This window comes from Trichomycterus rosablanca, chromosome 4 (assembly GCF_030014385.1).
Source record: "Trichomycterus rosablanca isolate fTriRos1 chromosome 4, fTriRos1.hap1, whole genome shotgun sequence".
Taxonomy (NCBI): domain Eukaryota; kingdom Metazoa; phylum Chordata; class Actinopteri; order Siluriformes; family Trichomycteridae; genus Trichomycterus; species Trichomycterus rosablanca.
Window position 1 is genome coordinate 51,649,306 of NC_085991.1, and position 20,432 is coordinate 51,669,737.

The following is a 20,432-nucleotide window of genomic DNA, read 5'->3' on the forward strand; positions in this document are numbered from 1 at the left end:
TCATCTGCATATGCAGACAAACAGAGAACATCACTGGACTGAGGTAAAAAAAAAAAAAGAGAGTTGTTCTCTTAGTTTACATAAAAGTGGTTAGATAGCTAGCTAGGCTATACAACATGCCTGATAAAGAACAACCATGTTGAATGCTTCTCTATACTTTAAAAGGTGCACATAAACCACCATTAATCTTCAATATACTCTCAACATCACAGTACAAAATCTTGATCATGGCTACATAACCTGGGTTGAACCCAAAGGCTTCTAGCACCTTCCACAGATATTCATGTTCAACCCTGTCAAATGTCTTTTCCTGATTTAAAAGAATAAGATCAGTCTTTAAGCCCAATAGTCTGGAGATGTCCAAAACATTTCAAATTAAAGATAGACCTGCCAGGCACACAGTACGACTGGTAATGGTGGATGATTTGTTCCATTACCTTAGTTTGTCTTGAGGCCAATGTTTTTAAGAACAGCTTACAGTCAGTGCACAGTAGTGACACTTGGCGCCAGTTTTTCAGGTGGGTCAGGTCTTTTTTGGCAGCAGGGTTAGGACAGCTCTCCTGCAGCTCAGTGGGAGCCTCCCCTTCTTTACACTGTCCTGAAGAACTTCCAGCACATCCTGCCCCATTTCTGCCCAGAATGCCTTGTAGAATTCCCCAGGGAGAATTACCCAGGGAGACCATCTATCCCTGACGCCCACCAAGTGTTAAACTTGGAGGGAGCATCCATTTCATTTGCGTTTTTAAAACGTGAGCGGACCAGTGCCCCCTGTGCTGTAGTGTCCAACAGGTCATTCATTATGACCTTTTTCTTTTTGAGAGCTTCACTGTGCCCTCGATTTCCTGTGGCCTCCAAATTTTGGAGTTTCACTATTTCTATCTCTAAAGCTTTCAATAATCTTATGATGTCTTTTGTAACATTGAGAGTATATTGTTGACAGAACATTTTAATTTGTGTTTTCGCTACATCTTACCACTGCTGTAAATCTTTCTCTGATTTAAAAATCTTCCAAAAATAAATAAAAGACTTTCTAAAATTAGCATCCTCTAGAAGTGCAGTGTTAAAATGCCAGTTTGCGCTTCTGGGTTTAATTGTGTTTTAAGCAATAAGGCACTGGACCATGCTGTGGTCAGAGATACTAACTGGGACAATAAAACACTTAAAAACAACATATGATGTTTAAAAGTGTAAAAAAAAAAAAAAAGTCTTGCCAGGGAGAGCCTATTATCTATTGTGTGGACCCATGTGATTTTAATGTAAAATTCTCCATACATCACTTAACTCATGGGTCTCAGTCATCTCCTGCAGGCACCTTCGGGAGGCTACATGAGGTTCTTTATGATTCCTGTCCAGGTTATCAGCTGTGCAGTTAAATTCTCCACCCATAATTAAAAACTCAGCAGTGCTACAATTAGCAATAATGTTGTTTAACTTGTCTAAAACACCATTCTCTCCACTGCACTGGTGGGAGCATACACACAGATGAAAACTAAAACCTAATTCTCATAAAATGTTTTTTTACTTTTAAAATCCTCCCATTTAAAATTTTTTCAACTATGTAAGAAGCAGGAATAAAATCCAGCACTATGTGATGTATTATGGCTTAAAATCACCAATCCATCCCACTCAGCAGTATTACCTGCATCACTGTGTGTAACATCAATACATTTCTGCTTCATAAGTTCATAAAGTTTTGCTCTCTTCTCATGATCTCTGGCACCATTAATATTTAGAGTTGCAACCTGAATCCCACTCATTAAAAGTATTGTAAATATAACTAACAGGAAGAAATTTAGAAGTGAACCTATTTCAGTGTAAAAGCCATAAAATAGTCTACTGATAATCATCAGTGGTTTCTCTGTTAACTTTAGTCATCAGTTTTTTAGTTCTAAAAATTTCTAGATCAATAAAAGTGCCTTCTCTTCTAAAATATTTCACATCATGGATAAATTGGTTAAGATCTGGAAAGTGTTCTTCTGTTACAACATATAACATCAATAAAAGCAATAAAAGCTACCAAATTGCCATTTGGTGTTTCTTCAGAACCCTTTAATATCTTCAGCTGAGTATATAGTTGTTAATTGCTCTTCTTGTGAGTTAAAATTAAGTATGGAGTCTGACATGTGTTTATCGCTGACTGACTCTCTCTCCTCAGCCTTCGTAACTCTTTTTGCCTGTTTTTTAACTGTCCTTTGCCTCAATTTTATCGTTTATTTGATACGCAAATGTGGGCTCATCTTCCATTTCCATGTCGTCGTTCATTACTGTGGTGACCGGTACCTCAGAGTTGAAAATCTGCTCCTCTGATCCTGCCTCTGCGGGTGTCTCCAGCACTACTCCAGAGTACACTGTATTTGCATCAGTGGACTCTTTGGCAGCAGGCTGGGCGGAGAGGTCACCCTCCTTTATATCAGACGAGGTGGCAGACCCAGGGCTTTCCACAGCAGGCCAAGCTTTAGCTGCAGGGGCGTCGGCTTCAACAGGCCTCGCTGTGTCTTGCCCCGGCCACTCAGAAACACCAGTATCACCAATAATGTTCTCTAGACAGGCATGAAAAATATGTCCCATTTTACCACATTTGAAACATTTATTATTAGTGTCTGATGAGACAAAGATGTTGTAGTAAAAGTTGTCAACTGTAAATTTAAATACTACATTCAACTCCTCCAAGCCTTCTTTCATTATCATAAAAACCATTCTCCTAAAAGACACCAAGTGTTTTAACAGTGAAGACTTGCAGCCAAGGGGGATTTTCTTTATGTGGGAGACGAAGCGTCCATATCTGCTAAGTTCTTTACTGATTACTTTATCGCTAATGAAAGGAGAGACATTAGATAACATCATTTTTGTAGCTGATGAACTGAGGGGAGAAACCATTTTTAATTCATTATCCATTATTTTGCCCTTTTCAATCAGTGTTGCTGCTTTTTTTACATGAGAAAAACAACAACAGCTCTGTTCATCCTGGAGGCAGAGACAACAATCTTCAAAACTCGCCAAACACGTCAGGTTCTCACGCCACACACACACGCTCGCTCACACACACGCTCGCTCTCTCACACACACACACACACACACACACACACACACACACACACAAACACAAAAGAAGAAAAAAAGAAAAAAAACAATAAGAACAAATATATACAAAACAGTTACAGATGCAATAAAAAATAAAATAATAAAAAAATATTATTAATAATAAAAACTTTGCAAACAATAATAATGGTAACATTTACAGTTATGAGGTAGTCATAAAAATTAGTTGTGTGTGTGTGTGTAAGACATTACACATTACATTACACATTACATTACCCACTGTCTCTCACCTGGTGGCAGGTGTGTGTGTATAGAGTGCTGCCAGTGTGCAGCTTTCTCTGTGCTCCCCCAGTAGGTGGGGCAGTTTGTCGGGATCTGGGAGGGAGTTAAACTCTGGGATATTGATGTTAAATTTGGGGAAGAATTGGGCCCGGGTGTGGTGGTACTTGGTACACTGGTTGAGGAAGTGCAGCTCCGTCTCTACTGTACTGATAGTGCAGTGCTGGCACAACCTCTCCTCCCGGGGCAGCCAGGACTGACTGGCACGCGCACACGCACGCGCGCACACGCACGCGCGCACACACACACACACACACACACAGAGAGAGAGAGAGAGAGAGAGAGAGAGAGAGAGAGAGAGAGAGAGAGAGTATAGTTGGTGTTCTTTTAAGCACTTTTGTTCATTTGTTATTCATTTATTTATCTTCATGATAATAATTGTGTTAGTATTTAAAGTAAAAAGTTTACAGACACCCTGTGATGGCATTTTTTAACTAAATGATGGGAAATCACTCCCAACAATCAGGGTCTTTTGCATGGTGTTGCATGTTCTCCTCGTGTTCACATGGCTTTGCTCCAGGTGCTTCGGTTTCCAAAATCTAGAGACATCCAGTTGGAGCCACCAAAATGTGAGTGTGACTGTGGGGTGTTTCATCCACTGAATCAGACCCACTGTGACCCTGACAAACAAACAATGAATGAATGAATGAAAATAAGCTGTAAATATATGCTGTGACATGCAAATTCCATTAATATTTGTAAATGATCAAATCTAAAGTAACTGTGCATTAATATCTGCAGAATAACCAGTATTTTTTATTTAATTTTGATTTAATTAGCTTTATACCTTTATAGTTATTTAGTTCATAGTGTTTACTGAATTGACTGATGTGTAAATTCCTGTAAAATGAAAAATGGTCACACCCAGCATGTTAACTTGTTAAAACACTTCATGGAGTTTCCCCCAACAGTTTACTGCAGCAACAAGCAGTGACAAGTAAACGAAGGCACAGGTCTCAGGATTGACACTTCTTAGTTCTTGCTAATTCTCTGACCAATGATTTGTTGTTAGGACCATTAAAGGAATCCAGGGTTCAGACTCCATTATACACCAAGATTGTAACTGCTTCTGAGAACTGTATGAAGAGCCTGTGTGAGGCAGATGGAATCTTCTTTGAAGGTGTCGTAATTGGGTCACACTTTCTCTCAAGTAATGACATGTACACAGGAACACAACCAGTTTTCATTTCTGTTCCATCTTTTTTTTTTTATCTTTTTTTATGTAGTGGTCGTGGTAGTGTGATGGCCCAGGGCTGCTCTGCTTCCACAGGACCTGACTGACTTATCATAATTTGTATAAATAGGAATTTTGCTCCATGTGAATAAATCCTGACAAAGAAGAGTGGGTGAAAATTACTCCATATTATTGTAAAAGACTCATTGCAAGTTATTGCAAAGATTTAATTTGTTACTGCCAAGGGTGACAAAGCCAGTTTTAGGTATGAGGACAATTACCTTCTCACACGGGTGAAACAGGTTTTAAATACATCTTGATATTCAACACATGGAATGGTCATTTAAATCACGTTTACTTTTGTTGTCTTATATTTATTTTATTAAAATTAGTTAATAGGGCACCCATGTGGTGCAGCAGGATATTCCGATGGCACACCAGTGCTGGAATTTTGAACTCTATCTTCCAAAGTCATATGTCATACCAACAGTAAAGTATCCTGAGACTATTCATGTGTCCAAGAACATGGGCTCACTCACAATTTTGTCTAAGAACACTAAGAGCCATAAATAAAGAATGGAATCAAAACATCCTCCAAGACCGACATCTCCCGATGATCCAGAAGCAATTTGGTATTGAATGATGCTTTTTTCCAGCATGAATGAGCATCATGTCACAAGGCAAAAGTGATAACTACATAGCTCGGTGAACAAAACATTAACATTTTGGATCATGGAGAGGAAACTCCCAGATTTTAATCCCACTGAGAACCTGTGATGAATCCTCAACCCAGTCTGTCATCTTGAGACCATTAAGGGGTCAGAGCTGTCACAGTCATCCTGAGTTGACACAAACACCCACACACAGACCCTAAATGACATCTCCTGATTGAAAAAATGTGTTTATCTTAATACTATTTTAACAACTGTTTAATAGCATCTAATTTTAAAACTATGTAGAAATAAACAATACAACAATTAATATTTGTTAAATTAAATAAATGTTCTTTTTAGTGATGGCTTCCTCACACAGATATCTCCCACATCTCTTACCCACCACACACACCTTAAGTTAGTGACCTTAAATAAGTTCCAATTGTTTAATGCTATCTAATTATAAAACTGCTGTATCTTAAAGAAATAAAAGAAATATTAAATAAATTAGAGTGATTCCTCTCTCACACAGTTCTCTTTAGGTTTCTCCCTTCTCCCTACCTGATTCACCAACGTTAATAGAACGTATTCTAAAACATTCAGGTACATTGTGTGCCATAGTAGATTTGGCTGAAGAGAGACAGGATTAATTTGCTTTTACATGCCAAAAAGGCAATACATTCTGTCGCCTACAATGTGTCATTGGCTGGTGGCGGAGAATTTGGAGGTTGTAGTACCTCCAGGGGTGCAGTCATCACACTACATTGATAATATCATGATAAAGGGAAGAAATGAGGCAGATGTGCAAAGGGGGTTGGAACAAGGTACAGAGTCCAAGTCAGGTGGTAAAGTTTTAGGTAAAAGAGAAATCTTACCTAGGGCAAGGCAGAAAATCCTAGATTTTGTGCAAAGCTTTGTGGGGTTGTTTGGTCTTGGGGAACAGCATATTCCACATTTGTCCCAAATTTTAAGCGGTTACATCACGTGACCTGGAAAAAAGTATTATTTTGAACAGTAACGGGTTTCTTTTAATTTAGACAAGAGGCTTTGGATTTGGCTCCCCTGTCTGATGGAGATGTTGAATTGCAGGTGACGGTGCAGGGAATATATGCCAACTGGAGTTTGTGGCAAAACCAGGTAGAGAGAAATGGTTTAAATAGTGCTTAATAAATAAAAAAAAATGTAAGTCTTCAAAAGTGTTCAAAAGTAAGTCTTCATCAAGTCAAGTCAAGTCAACTTTATTTATATAGCGCTTTTTACAATAGACATTGTCTCAAAGCAACTTTACAAAATCCAGGACCAATAGATACAAAAATCCCTGTTGAGCAAGCCGAGCAAGTGATTCATAAATGTATCACTGCTTCACATTAAATTCTACATTTAATTTGTTAAATCTGACAGTTTCACTTTTGATCCTAAACCAACCCAAAACCCCGGGTAGAGGGGCTGAGTGAATGTGGTCTGAACTCTGTGGAGGAGCTTCATTGTATCAGAGACGCTGTAGTAGGACAGAGTTCCTGCTCTGTAATCCACATACACTCCTATTCTAGAGGAACTCGGCATTATGGGAATTTCAGTCTCTTCGTTATTGTGCAGGAATGAAAATCTGGATGGAGAACAGAACAAAGTCCAGGACTGATCATTCCAACCAATCACACACCCATTACCGAATCCCTTCCTGCTGATGCTTTTATATGCCACTGCTATCTCAACCCCATCATCCCCACTCCACTCAACCTCCCAGTAACAGCGTCCACTCACACTCTCTCTACACAGAACCTGGAAGCAATAATCAAATCTATCTGGATGATCAGGATGCCACAGTTCTGTTTCACTCCGGGTCGCCACTTTGTTCTCTTCAGACAGACAGAGGCAGTCATTTACTGTGTTTGGATCCAACGTAAACGGACAGAAATCTGGAGAGAAAACACATCAAATAAAACAATTAACATAGAAGAGTGTGTGTGTGTCTGTGTGTATATTTGCAGGTGTGTATGTTGCTGTATGTGTGTGTAACTATACGAAAGTGTGTGTGTTATGTGTGCATTTCCATTCCATTTCCGAGTGTTGTTTTTTTGCGATCTAGGGCAGCACGGTGGCCAAGTGGGTAGCACTGTCGCCTCACAGCAAGAAGGTCCTGGGTTTGATCCCAAGGTGGGGACACACCCTTTCTGTGTGGAGTTTGCATGTTCTCCCCATGTCCGTGTGGGTTTACTCCGGGTGCTCCGGTTTCCTCCCACAGTACAAAGACGTGCAAGTGAGGTGAATTGGAGACACTAAATTGTCCATGACTGTGTTTGATATAAAATTGTGAACTGATGAATCTTGTGTAATGAGTGACTACTGTTCCTGTCATGAATGTAACCAAAGTGTAAAACATGACGTTAAAATCCTAATAAACAAACAAACAAACCATAAGTGTGTGTGTTTCTATGTGTATGTTACTATGTGTGTGTGCAGAATTTTACTTTGGCTACATTGGCTGCTTCACATTACTACAAATATTATTTTTCACACAGGACCAGGTAGGATTGAACATCATTTTATCTTCTATAAATAAAATCATCATAAAACATGTTGTGTTTACTTGTCTTTGCCTAATATTAGAAATAGTTTTATGATCTGAAACCTGTGATGAATATGAGTGACAAAAAATTAGAGGTAAGAGGGGAGGGGTGTAAATACTTTTTCACAGCACTGTTTATGTTTGTGTGTTTGTGAGACACTTACATTGTAGAAAATCTTCTCTGGTCTGAGGTTTAGGAGGTGGAATGATCTGGACTTTCTTCACTGTAGAAAGAGTTACAGAACAATCACTAATCACAGTAAATAAATAGCATCAGAAAGTGTTGTGGGCATCATGGAGGTGCAGCTGGTAGAGTTGGTGCTACACAGCGTCATATTGGGAACATTGGTTCAATTTTTAATTCTGGTTACAGTTTGTGAGAAGTTATGTAACTATGCAGTGTTAATAAATGTAACTATGCAGTGTTAATAAATGCATAGTTAAGTGTTAGATGTAAAAAGTTCATGTTGTTGGATTAGTATGTTTTGTTTGATATTTGAGTACCAAGCATTTTGGAGACAATAAAACATTGAGGACTTTATCTCACATTCATCTGGTATCTTCTCAAACTGCTCTTCCCAGAGTTCTTCCACTTTCTCTCTCAGCTGAGATACAGACTCTGTAACATCATCAAATGAGAGGAAAGGACTGATTGTGATGGCGGGTGATTCTGCAGATCCAGCAGGAGGCGAGAGAGACTGGAAACTCTACATCCAGATAAATAATGTTCACAGAGAAACAACAAGATGATGAAGAAATGATGGACGACAGACACAAAGAACAGAGTGATGTTTTTCCACATAACTTTATGATCTCTAATATGTCGTTTCTCTCTGTGTATCGTCTCTAAAATAGTCATTTATCCACTGTATTTTTATACTTGTAACAGTTCACATACAAAATATTTATTGTGTGGAACAAGGTCAGTTCTCCAGTGGTTGCCCAACACAGTACACAGTACAGCTGCTCGTATTTTCTTTTTTACTGAGCAAAGTTATGGAGCCCTATTGTGGTTTTAAAGGTCAAAATTGGGTGACTGTGAAATAACGTTACTTACTTCTTTCAGTTCCATCTTCATTAGAACAAAAGCACCTGAGAGATCCTGAGAGCTTTTTGTTTATCAGACTTACTTTGTGAGACTCCACAGCTTTTATCAGCTCATTAAGTTCCTTCTCTCTGTTCTGGATTTTCTCCTGGAATTTTCTCTGGATCTCCAGCAGCTGTGTCTATACAGATTATTCAGAATTTACCACACAAATAATATGCAAAAATGGGTCATTTACTGACAACAGTATGTGTACCTAAATGTAACTAATGAACTGTACAGTGTGAAAACATAAAAACATTGTTTTAGTGTAGTTCTGCTCAGGTAAAATATTATTATTAAAATGCAAATGCTTACAGGCTACTTTAGGACTGTACCACTTAAGGAGTAACCCTTCTCCATGGTAATTTATTGACTGTTTGTTTTGGTGCCACTGTGGCTGCCTGACTGGGTGAAGTTACTGTGGCAATTTGTTGTTGACCATCCCCCTTGAACCTGACCCATTAATATACCCATCTGATTGGTAGGCGAGTCCAACCCCTCGCCCCCATGATTAAGATTCCACTTAGGAAAAAAAGTTTCAACTTGTCACTGACAAGAGAAGTGTGAGATGCCAAGAGAATTAAGAGAGAAGGATTTATTTACAGAAGATAAGTGCACAGAAGACAAGTGATATCTGGATGCATTTGCTGCGATTTGAATCGGTTAATCATTTAAGATGAATCGATATTCACTTTAAACAGCAGAGGGCGCTGGCGCTATATATTTTATTACAGAATAAGGGGAATGTGTAGCATTTATTTTGCATAGTTTGCACCTATCTAATAAATAAAAGGACATTCATTATTTAGATGAATTAAATATAAGCACAAATACAGTATTTTATTTTAAATAGAAGTAATAAAAGAAAACATCATAATTTGTCTTCAATTTCATTTAGTTTAAAAAAATGGGGGAGAAATCGTATCGTGAACCCAGTATCGTGGGTAGAGTGTATCGTTACATCCCTAGTCACCAATGATGACAGCATTAACACTCAGCTCAGTCGCTTTCTTAACATTTCTCCATAAAAATAACAATCACACTTTTCATTCTTGAAGCTGATAAAACAGACAATTTTAACTGCACAACGTCCTCCACCAACCTAACTAACCAAACTAACCTAGCTACATGTAAAGAAAAGTATATAACAAAGAAAAGTGTCACTTACAAAGATAGAAACATAAGATAGAAAAGCTGCACAAACGCGGAACAGAAGCCACAGCTCACACACACACTCACTTCACACTCCACCCACTCACTCCCAGCATGCACTCCGGTACACACACACACACACACAGAGAGAGAGAGAGAGAGAGTGTGTGTCAAGCTAAGGTAAGGGAACTCCCTAGTGGTGTGCGATACTGCAAAGATTGGCTATCAATCCGATACCAAGTGAATACAGGGCCAGTATCACCAATACTGATACCGATACCTTTTACTTATAAAGGCAGCTTATTAACTTTAATGTAGGGGAGAGCAGTATGTCATGATTTATGAGCTGAATGTATCATCACTATGCTATGAACACTAAATGATTTCGTGATTTTTGCCTTCTACAGTTAATTAGTGAATCTAAAAAGTACTTTTATTAATGTTATAAACTTTAATGAAGTCAGGTTTTTGTTTAGAAAGAATAATAATGTAAGAAAACATCATTTCTCCCTTTCATTGCTCTCTCTAAAAAATAAAGTACATTTACAGCATACGCCTTTATCCAAAGCGACTTAGATTACAGTTACAGTCTGAGCAACTGAGGCTTAAGGGCCTTGCTCAAGGGCCCAACAGCAGCCACCTAGCAGTGGTGGGGCTTGAACCAGCAACCTTTGGATTATTAGTCCTGTGCCTTAACCACTAGGCTACAGCTTGTACAACAAATTATTACTGAGGAACAAATATTTTAAGACTTTATTTCATTTGATTTTTTTCATTTACTGATGTAAAATATCCACTTTTTCTCTCTGCCTTTCTCTTACTAATGATTGGTGTCCTCAGTTCCCATTAAAAAGTCTCATTAACAGAAAAGCTGAAGGCTGCCTCTGTTCCAACTTTTAATGAACCATGTTTTGTGGAAAAAGGAAAAAAAAGAGATTAAGTAAGCGCAGATAAGTATTAATTAATCAATCCATCAAGTCTGGTGAGATAACTTACTACTACCAGTCACCTATACCAACAATATCACAGTGTTTGTCTGATTTGTGCACTTATCTAAAACATGAATTAGAACTTATCGTTCATATATATTCAGAGCATCTTATTGTAAATTCCTGTTCTTCAAGTTAATATCTGCTCACTGGTGTGGTTATACGTCGCCATTTTTACTGACAGTGTAGTGAAAGCCAAAAATGATCAACAGGTAGTGTACAGTAAGTAATTGCATACCTTCAAAGTGTACCTAGTGGATGTACCTACCTAAAAATGGTGAATACATTTAAATGGGCAGAATAAGTGGGGTTTTGCTGAGGGCTACAACTGGAGAGAGGAGATTAGGGGATGAATGTGAAGGTTAATCAGTAGGTACACCTGGCGATTCTAATTACCTTCCCTATTTAACCTGTTGCTTTTATTCATTGTGGTTGTTCTTCTTCGTGTGTATGTGTAATGACTGTACCAGAGCAACCAAACTAGACAAGCTGAAGCGGAGCTGTTTTGTTGGAAAATCCTTTTGCTGTTTGGGAATGCTGAGGCATGAAAGCTGTTTCCTCTGTGTGTAGCGTGGTTGTGTAGAGAATAGGGTTCACCTTGAAAAAATCAGGTTGGACTCCAATAATGGATTTTATGCCCCAACGGGATGTTTTATTAGCACACAACATACACGAAAAAAAAGAAAAGAAAAACTGCAGAAAGGAAAATAAACGAATTAAAATCATTAAATGCACTTTGGGACTATAACAGCTAGTTTAGCCCTATTTTAGCAATCCCCTTTAAGGTTACCTGACTACCAGTCAGGTTTAGTGTAGTAGCCCCCAGGCCACTCTCACACAACATGCATTTATCCACCATTTTTCCAAATGTCCCACTTTCCCTCCGTTTAACCACTAAGCCCCGCCCCTAATTAGCTGGACTGTACCATTCTGAGGCTGGTGGGGTTACATAGATACATCGTTATTAAAAAAACAAACACAATACACATACAACTCACAATATAACAACATCCCTTCTACCAGTAGATATATTTTGACATGGATATCCCATACTTAACCTCTCATTGTTTCTACTTTACAGATCCCTGGCTGCTACCCTCCCCCTTTCTACTCTGTGGCCATGGGCACTCTCGGCCAGTATATGGAAAGCCCTGGAAGGCGCCAGCTTCTTCTCCTAAGAAGCTATATTGCAAACAACAAAAGGTAAGTAGCTTAACTGTGCACATACATACATACATACATACATACTGTACATACATAACCTAGGTTTTACAATTACTCATAATGCATATTCATCGTCCCTTTAGAGTCGTGGGGATGAGGCAGGCTGTCTGACTTCATCACATGCTGCCATTCACGGATAAATTAAAATTTTTACAATACAGTATTTACACTTTTATTTTCTTTTTAGGTGATGAAACTGTAATTTCATTTATTCAATTAAGTGAGGATTCACTTTTTACACAAATGTGGTTGGTATTGTATGATTGTTTACTCAGGTTGTCTGTCTTATTTTGATGCCATTAAGGTTGACAAATATAACAGAAGAAATCAAAAAGAGTGCGAAATGTGTTTTTATTGCTAGTCTATGTGTGGTGGTAAAACACCAGAACAAATGTTCCAAATAATTCTTTCTAAATGTATCACTACCTTACATGAGATTCTAAAATCACCCAAACAGTTTAACGCAACTTTTACTCTAATCTACATTTTACATTTCATTTGTTTTACTTTTGTTCCCGGCCAAAGAGAAAACCCCGGATATAGGGGCTGAGTGAACATGGTCTTAACTCTGTGGAGGAGCTTCATTGGAGCTTTAGTGGAGATGCTGTAGAAGGACAGAGTTCCTGCTTTGTAATCCACATACACTCCTATTCTAGAGGAACTCGGCATTATGGATATTTCAGTCCCTTTGTTATTGTGCAGGAATGAAAATCTGGTTGGAGAACAGAACAAACTCCAGGACTGATCATTATATCCAAACAAACACTCAGTACCACATCCTTTCCTGATGATGCTTTTATATGACACTGCTATAGAAGCCCCATGGATCCCACTCCACTCAACCTCCCAGTAACAGCGTCCACTCACACTCTCTCTACACAGAACTTGGTCAAACCAGTCAAATCTATCTGAATGATCAGGATAGCACTGAACTGTTCCACTGCAGGTCACCACTTTGTTCTCCTTAGACAGGCGGAGGTGTTTATGTGCTGTGTTTGGATCCAGTGTGAACCGACAGAAATCTGAAGGAGAGAAAACACAATATAAAACAATTAACATGGAAGTTTAAGGTGTGTGTGTGTGTGTGTGTGTGTGTGTGTGTGTGTGTGTGTGTGTGTGTGTGTGGAGATTCTGAGACCTGATTTGAGGGGCTATTTAAGAAAAGCAATGAAGTCAGTACATTGCTGAGTCATAGTCTATACTTTGTAAAGTAGTCGACCGGTGTGCCTTCACCCTTGCTTTTTAAAAAAAGATCTCCTACAGTAATGCATACGCATTATCTTTAATTAAACAATTCTTGTAAAACAAAATGACTTTCTAAAGCCAGAATTTCATGTCATTGTACATGATTCATACTTAGCTACTAGTTACACAAAATTAATCAGTTCAAGGTTAATGTCAAACACAGTCAGGGACAATTTTGTATCTCCAATTCACCTTACTTGCACGTCTTTGGACTGTGGGAGAAAATCGGAGATCCCGGAGGAAACCCACACAGACACGGGGAAACTCCACACACAGAAGACCCAGACCGCTCCACCTGGGAATCAAACCCAGGACCACAACATATATTTGAATTTCTTTTGTGAGATGACACACATTCAAGAGTATATCTTTTATTTATCTCCCTTTACAGAGCTACTACATATTCAAACTGTTCCTATTTATATGGAAACAAAGAAGTCAGAAGCTATAGTTAAGTAACATTACAAATAAGGAATTAGGTTGCTCTATGGATACTTTTGCTCAGCAGATTTTGTGTTTAAAACAAATGCACACACTCCAATACTTTAACAACAAAAATTTTTATATTAACTTTTGTTATTAAGTAAAGTGCTGACAATGTATTTGCCTTCATAATTTATTAAAAGTTTTTTGCATATTTGCTTTTTTAGTTGTCATTTTTATAAGCATTTTATTTAACAATAATTGTCTCTTTTTCTTTAAAAAAAATAGGGATTTATTACCAAAGACTTGTTATATAAGCTGAAATAATTTAGTCTGATAAATCAGCAGAATACAATGTATTAGCACAGGTAATCAGGAAAGCACAAATGTTTCTGTGTCTGTGAGAAACTTACATAGTAGAAAATCTTCTCTGATTTGAGGTTCAGGAGGTCGAATAATCTGGACTTTCTTCACTAGAGAAAGAGTTTGTGTACAGTTATTTCTATTTACAGTAAAGCAAAGAATTAATAACATCATAAATTGCTGTGGGTGGCAAAGGAGTATAACTGGTAAAGTAGGTGCCACACGGGAAAATACATCCTGGTGACTTTGGTTTGGTCTTTACTACTAGTGACCCTAGCCAGAATAATGCAGTTAATGAAAATGAACCAATAAATAGTGTTGTTATATATACAGCTGGTGGTGTGGCTGTAAATTACACAAGCCCACTATTGCTGGTATTCAGGGATCAAATTGGCTGGTTGGGTGTCTGCATACAGATATGATTGGCTATGTCTCTTAGGCCCCATGGATTGGCATTCTGTCTGTGTTGCATTACTGCATTATGCCCAGTGATTCTGAGGAAAACCCAGGACCCACTAGGACTCTGACCATGACTCAGCATTAGTAAAACACAAAAAATTTATGAAAATAACATGTACAGCTAAATCTCTGTTGTCTTGAAATGACTAAGGACCTGTCTCTTTACTAAGTGCTCCTGTCTCTTTACCAATGTCTCCTTATTTAAACATAAATTAAACAATTATTTCTCCTGCAGCACATTTGTGTTTTATACTGTTGTAAGGTGCTCAGGTACATCAGTCCGGGTTCAGGTCTTAGCAGTGCTATCAGCTGGCTGGGGGCCTACACAGATATCAATGGCTGTGTCTGAGGGAGGGATGGCTGAAGCCCTATGACAGATTGGTACCCTGTTCAAGATGCTATGTACAATGTCTTGTGCCCCATGTTACACATTGAAACTGGTTGATTAAAATAAAGTGATTACCAGTGTGTATGCATACTAGGGTTGGGAAATATTCTGTATGTGTTCTAGATAAGAGCATCTGCTAAATGCTTTAAACACAAACATTTAAAAGATTAATATTGGTGAATTTTTTAATATATAACATTGAGGGCTTTAACTCACCTTTACTTGGTATCTTCCTAATCTCGTCTTTCCAGAATTCTTCTACTTTCTCTCTCAGCTGAGATACAGACTTTGTAACATCATCAAATGAGAGGAAAGGACTGATTTTGATGGTGGGTGATTCTTCAGATCCAGCAGGAGCTGAGAGAGATTGAAAACCCTACATCGAGACAAATTCATTAACATAGATAAATAAAAGTATATAAGTTACAGGGAGAGAAAAAAACCAAAGGAAAGAACTAATGGCCTGGTGTTCTGTAGCTGACTCCGCTGGTCAAGCTGTTTCACCAGCACGACCCCCCCAGTAACAGCTTAGCAGTTAAGGTACTGGAGTAGTAATTAGAAGTTGCTGATTCCAACCCCACCACTACCAGGTTTCCATTGCTGGGCCCTTGAGCAAGACCTCAATTAACCCTTAATTGCTTCAATTTTGCTTTGGATAAAAGCATTTGCAAAAATGTGCTAATTATTCCACAAATCTTACAGCTGTATATTATTCCTCTTCTGACTTCGAATGTTGCAGATATTACATTAGAAATAAGTAAATATTTATTATAATATATTTGGTGCAATCCCTGTAAGCAATAATCTATTAACATCACCCACATTTCCTCGCTGTTACCTGGAGAAAATGGATGGGATCCTCTGTGTGTAAAAGCTCCTCCAGTTCAGCATCTTTCTTCTTCAGGTCTACAATCTCCTGCTCCAGTTGTTCCATCACATCTTCAGCTTGACTCCATGCAGCTTTCTCCTGATCTCTTATCAGTTCTTTCACCTCAGAGCATCTTCTCTTAATTGAGTTGATTAGTTCAGTACAGATCCTCTCAATGTTCTCCACTGCTTTCTGTGCAAAACACTGTTAGAGATGTTTCTCAATGAGACATTTTAAAACCATTTTTTCTTGCTGCATGACACAATACCTTAAAGTACTACTCAAATTATTCCACTATTATATATTTCACTGTTTGTTGCAATAAAGTGTTTTATCAGATCTGTGACTTGCAAGAGTGCATTAAAATGTACCATCACATTAAAAGAAAAAGGCTAATGTTTTTTAACAGTTCACATGGGTGAGTGTTTCCTGCCTTTCCCTCAATGAATCAGACCCATCATGACCAGGATAAAAAATGTTTGTTTTCCAAACTTACCTTGTAAGATTTTAGAACAATTCTTAATTTGTGAAGTTCCTTCTCTTTGTTCTGGATTTTCTGCAGGCATTTTCTTTGTATGTCCACAAGCTGCTTCTGTGTAAAACCACAATTCACAAAATTCACTTTTATTATTGGCACCCAACACGCAACAACAATGCTAGTGTAAATGCTAATCTGCCACTAGGGAGAACAAAAATACAGTAAGGTAAAAATGTACCTTAAAATGAAAATAATGAAAATGAACTCGATTGAAAGGAAAACCATGGAGACATTGTTTCACATTTGCAGGAAACCTGAGACACAAACATTTCCACACCAATGTTTTTGGAGGCCTTACATAGAATAGAATATTTATTCACCGGTTCAAGCCCCACCACTGCCAGGTTGCCACTGTTGAGCCCTTAAACACTGATTGATTAGACTGTATACTGTCACAGTTATGTAAGTTGTTTTGGATGAAAGCATCTGCTAAATGTAATGTAAATTCCTACATTGGGGCCTGTAATTTTGGTCATAGTCTTAGGGGACTGAAAAGTAAGAAAAGTGTCAGTTGTTGTTTAGGAGTTGTTGGAATTTCCATGCAACAATCTGCCAAGAAATCAAATATTTCTTGCAAGTTTGTGTCCTACTTCCTTTAATTAACAAAGCAAAGTGGCACTAACCAGGATAGAAAAAGAGGTGGCGGTCCCTGCTGTTGGTTTGGAGCCTATTTCATTCTACAACAGGATGTTGACCTAAAGCAGTGCTTCAAAGTATCATACATTCATGTCATTCATTCATGTCTTTGAATGCCTTTGGACTGTGGGAGAAAACCAGAGCTCCCAGAGGAGGATGCATGGATGAGGGTAAATGGTTGTTGCATGAGGGTATGTATGATGTTGCTTGTATGAAGGTACTTGATGTATAAGGTTGGATACATGAGTGAATCCATGGGGTTGGATGCACAATGTTGAGGGTTGGATGTATAAGGTTCAATAAGTGTGAAAAGTGCATGAGAACGGAGTAGGAAGTTGGATGCATGATGTTCAATCCAGGAGAGTAGAAGTTTGGTTGAGGCTGAGATGTTTAAATGTGTAAATGAATTTTAGGCTTTCTATGGCTACAAATGAGAGGATTTGGCAGGGTGACGAGAGCCATCAGTGAATGATAGTTACTGTATACAACCCCTGGCAAAAATTATGGAATCACCACTCTTGGAGGATGTTCTTTCAATTGTTTAATTTTGTAGAAAAAAAATAAATCACAGACATGCCACAAAACTATCATTTCTCAAAATGTCAACCTTTTGACATTTAAGAAACAATAAAAAAGAAACAAATATAATAGTTGTGGTCAGTCACAATTGCTTTTTTTTAGATCAAGTAGAGGAAAAAAATATGGAATCACTCAAATCTGAGGAAAAAATTATGGAATCACTCTGTAATTTGCAGTTTAAAAACAAAACATCTGCAGCAGATTAGATTTGCTAATTATTCTTCAGTTTAAAAAGAGTGCTTACACCTCGGAGAGCTGTTGCACAAAGCAGATTGTCATGAATCATGGTTCCAACACAAGATATGTCAGTTGAAACAAATGAGAAGATTATAAAACTCCTTCAAGAAGATAAATCATTGTGGAATGTCGCAAAAGATGTTGGTTGTTCCCAGTAAGCTGTGTTTAAAATCTGGACCAAGTACAAACAAAATGGGAAGGTTGTAAAAGGGAAGCATACTGGTAGACCAAGGAAAACATCAAAGCATCAAGATAGAAAACTTAAAGCAATATGTCTTGAAAACAGAAAATGCACAACAAAGCAAATGAGAAACAAGTGGCCGGAAAGTGGAGTCAATGTCTGTGACTGAACTGTAAGAAATCACCTAAAAGAAATGGGATTTACATACAGAAAAGCCAAACAAAAGCCATCATTAACACCTAAAAAGAAAAGAACAAGGTTAAAGTAGGCTAAAGAAAAGCAACCGTGGACTGTGGGTGACTGGATAAAAGTGATCTTCAGTGATGAATCGCGAATCTGCATTGGGCAAGGTGATGATGCTGGAACTTTTGTTTGGTGTCTGTCCAGTGAAATTTATGAAGATAACTGCCTAAAGAAAACATGTTAATTTCCACAGTTGTTGATGATATGGGCCTGCATGTCGGGTAAAGGCACAGGGGAGATGGTCTTCAATAAATGCCAAAGTCCACATTGAAATTTTGGACGCTTTTCTTATTCAGTTGAAAGGATGTTTGGTGATGATGACTTCATTTTTCAAGATGATAATGCATCTTGCCATAGGGCAAAGGACGTGAAAACTTTCATTCAAGAAAACATATAATGTCAATGGCATGGCCTGCAAATAGTCCGGATCTCAATCCATTTGAAAATCTCTGGTGGAAATGGAAGAAAATGGTCAATGACAAGGCTCCAACCTGCAAAGCTGATCTGGCAACAGCAATAAGAGACAGTTGGAGGCAGATTGATAAAGAATACTGTTTGTCATTAGTTAACTCCATGCCTCAGAGAGTTTAAACCATTATAAAAGCCAGAGGTGGTGCAACAAAGTAATAATGGTGCAGTGTTTTCTAATGATTCCATAATTTTTTCCTCAGATTTGAGTGATTCCATATTTTTTTCCTCTACTTGATTTAAAAAAAAGCAATTGTGACTGACCACAACTATTATATTTGTTTCTTTTTTATTGTTTCTTAAATGTCAAAAGGTTGACATTTTGAGAAATGATAGTTTTGTGGCATGTCTGTGATTTATTTTTTTCTACAAAATTAAACAATTGAAAGAACATCCTCCAAGAGTGGTGATTCCATAATTTTTGCCAGGGGTTGTATATGTAGGCGGTTAGTTAGGATGTTCTGCTTGTTAAAGATAGCTGTATAATATCTTACCTGTTTCTCAGTTCTTTCTGCTGCAGCTGATATTGTATCATGTCCTTTATGATCATCCATGGTGCACAACATGCAGATACACTGCTGATCAGTACGACAGTAAACCTCCAGCAGTTTATCATGCTGAGAGCAGATCTGCTCCTGGAGTCGTCTGGAGGCTTTAACCAGCTTGTGTTTCTTATAAGCAGGAGATTCATAGTGAGGCTGGAGGTGAGTTTCACAGAAAGATACCAAACACACCAGGCAGGATTTTACAGCTTTGTACTTTTTTCCAGTGCAGGAATCACATTCCACATCTTCCGGTCCAGCAGGAGTAACTTGGATTTTTGTCTTCATCAGTTTCTCCACAATGTCAGCCAGAACTGTGTTTTTACTTATGACAGGTCTTGGTGTGAAGGTTTGTCTACACTTTGGACAGCTGTATGTTTCCTTATCATCCTCCTGATCCCAGCTGTCATTAATACACACCATACAGAAATTGTGTCCACAAAGAACAGTCACTGGATCCTTTGGCAGTTCCAGACATACTGGACAGCTGAACTCATCCTGAGCTATTGAAATAATGGCCTCTGCCATTTCACTGCATGTAAACAAAAACACCATTAAACAAGCAAGTCTTTTAAAGCAGCTCAAACTTCCTGGTTTAGATTGTAAGTGTTATGTTTAATAAAATGTTTTGAAAAATTAACATGTTTAACTACATACGTAACAAACATAACTGATCTAAACTTACCTGCATTCAATTTTAACAATAAACTATACAGACACGAAACAGATCTGCACTCAGAGTAAACAGGATCTGATCTGTTTCACTTTCTTTTCTGCTAAAATAAAAGGTAGGAGACGACACGTAGGAGGAAAGAGAAAGACAGAAAAAGATTATTATTTCTAGTCTTATGGTGGAATTTTTCTGTAGTCGACCAACAGCTACTGCTTTGTTGTGTTGATCTCTTAAAAAACAGAGAATAATTTTGCAACGCAGCAAAGTGCCAGATACGTTTTTTAAACAATCATATTTTGTACTATTAATAGTTTCAAAAAATATGGGAACATGGTTTAGTTAATCAGAAGGCTGGATTAGATGAGA

The 20,432-nt window shown here is 38.0% G+C and overlaps 1 protein-coding gene and 1 long non-coding RNA gene across 6 annotated transcripts; one reads left to right on the forward strand and one right to left on the reverse strand.

Moving 5' to 3' along the window:
- Window positions 1-6,427: 6,427 nt before the first annotated feature.
- On the reverse strand, window positions 6,428-19,954 carry LOC134312490 (tripartite motif-containing protein 16-like). Of its 5 annotated transcripts, none has more exons than XM_062994480.1 (7): window positions 19,346-19,954; window positions 16,466-16,561; window positions 15,940-16,173; window positions 15,318-15,477; window positions 14,305-14,364; window positions 7,936-7,995; window positions 6,428-7,121 (listed from the first exon to the last, which is right to left on the reverse strand). In XM_062994480.1, the coding sequence occupies exons 1-7, from the start codon at window positions 19,946-19,948 to the stop codon at window positions 6,586-6,588; spliced, it is 1,749 nt and encodes a 582-aa protein (XP_062850550.1). In that variant the 5' UTR covers window positions 19,949-19,954; the 3' UTR covers window positions 6,428-6,585. The 5 variants fall into 5 exon arrangements, with proteins under 5 accessions (XP_062850550.1, XP_062850548.1, XP_062850551.1 ...); XM_062994478.1 differs by lacking the exon at window positions 7,936-7,995 and adding an exon at window positions 13,109-13,245 and having other exon boundaries at window positions 6,428-6,984; window positions 19,346-19,921; XM_062994481.1 differs by lacking the exon at window positions 14,305-14,364.
- LOC134312501 (uncharacterized) lies at window positions 10,166-12,381 on the forward strand. Its single transcript, XR_010011560.1, has 3 exons — window positions 10,166-10,190; window positions 12,081-12,202; window positions 12,307-12,381. It is a non-coding gene; the product is annotated as an uncharacterized LOC134312501 (long non-coding RNA).
- Window positions 19,955-20,432: the final 478 nt, after the last annotated feature.

What these genes read in the sequence shown, in the direction of transcription:
- LOC134312490 (XM_062994480.1), bottom strand. Translation starts at nt 19,948, where the DNA reads ATGGTGTTTTTGTTTACATGCAGTGAAATGGCAGAGGCCATTATTTCA. An exon ending in TTGTTCTAAAATCTTACAAG is followed by an intron (nt 16,174 to 16,465) that starts GTAAGTTTGGAA and finishes CATCTCTAACAG; the next exon opens with TGTTTTGCACAGAAAGCAGT. An exon ending in ATCCCATCCATTTTCTCCAG is followed by an intron (nt 15,478 to 15,939) that starts GTAACAGCGAGG and finishes GTCTCGATGTAG; the next exon opens with GGTTTTCAATCTCTCTCAGC.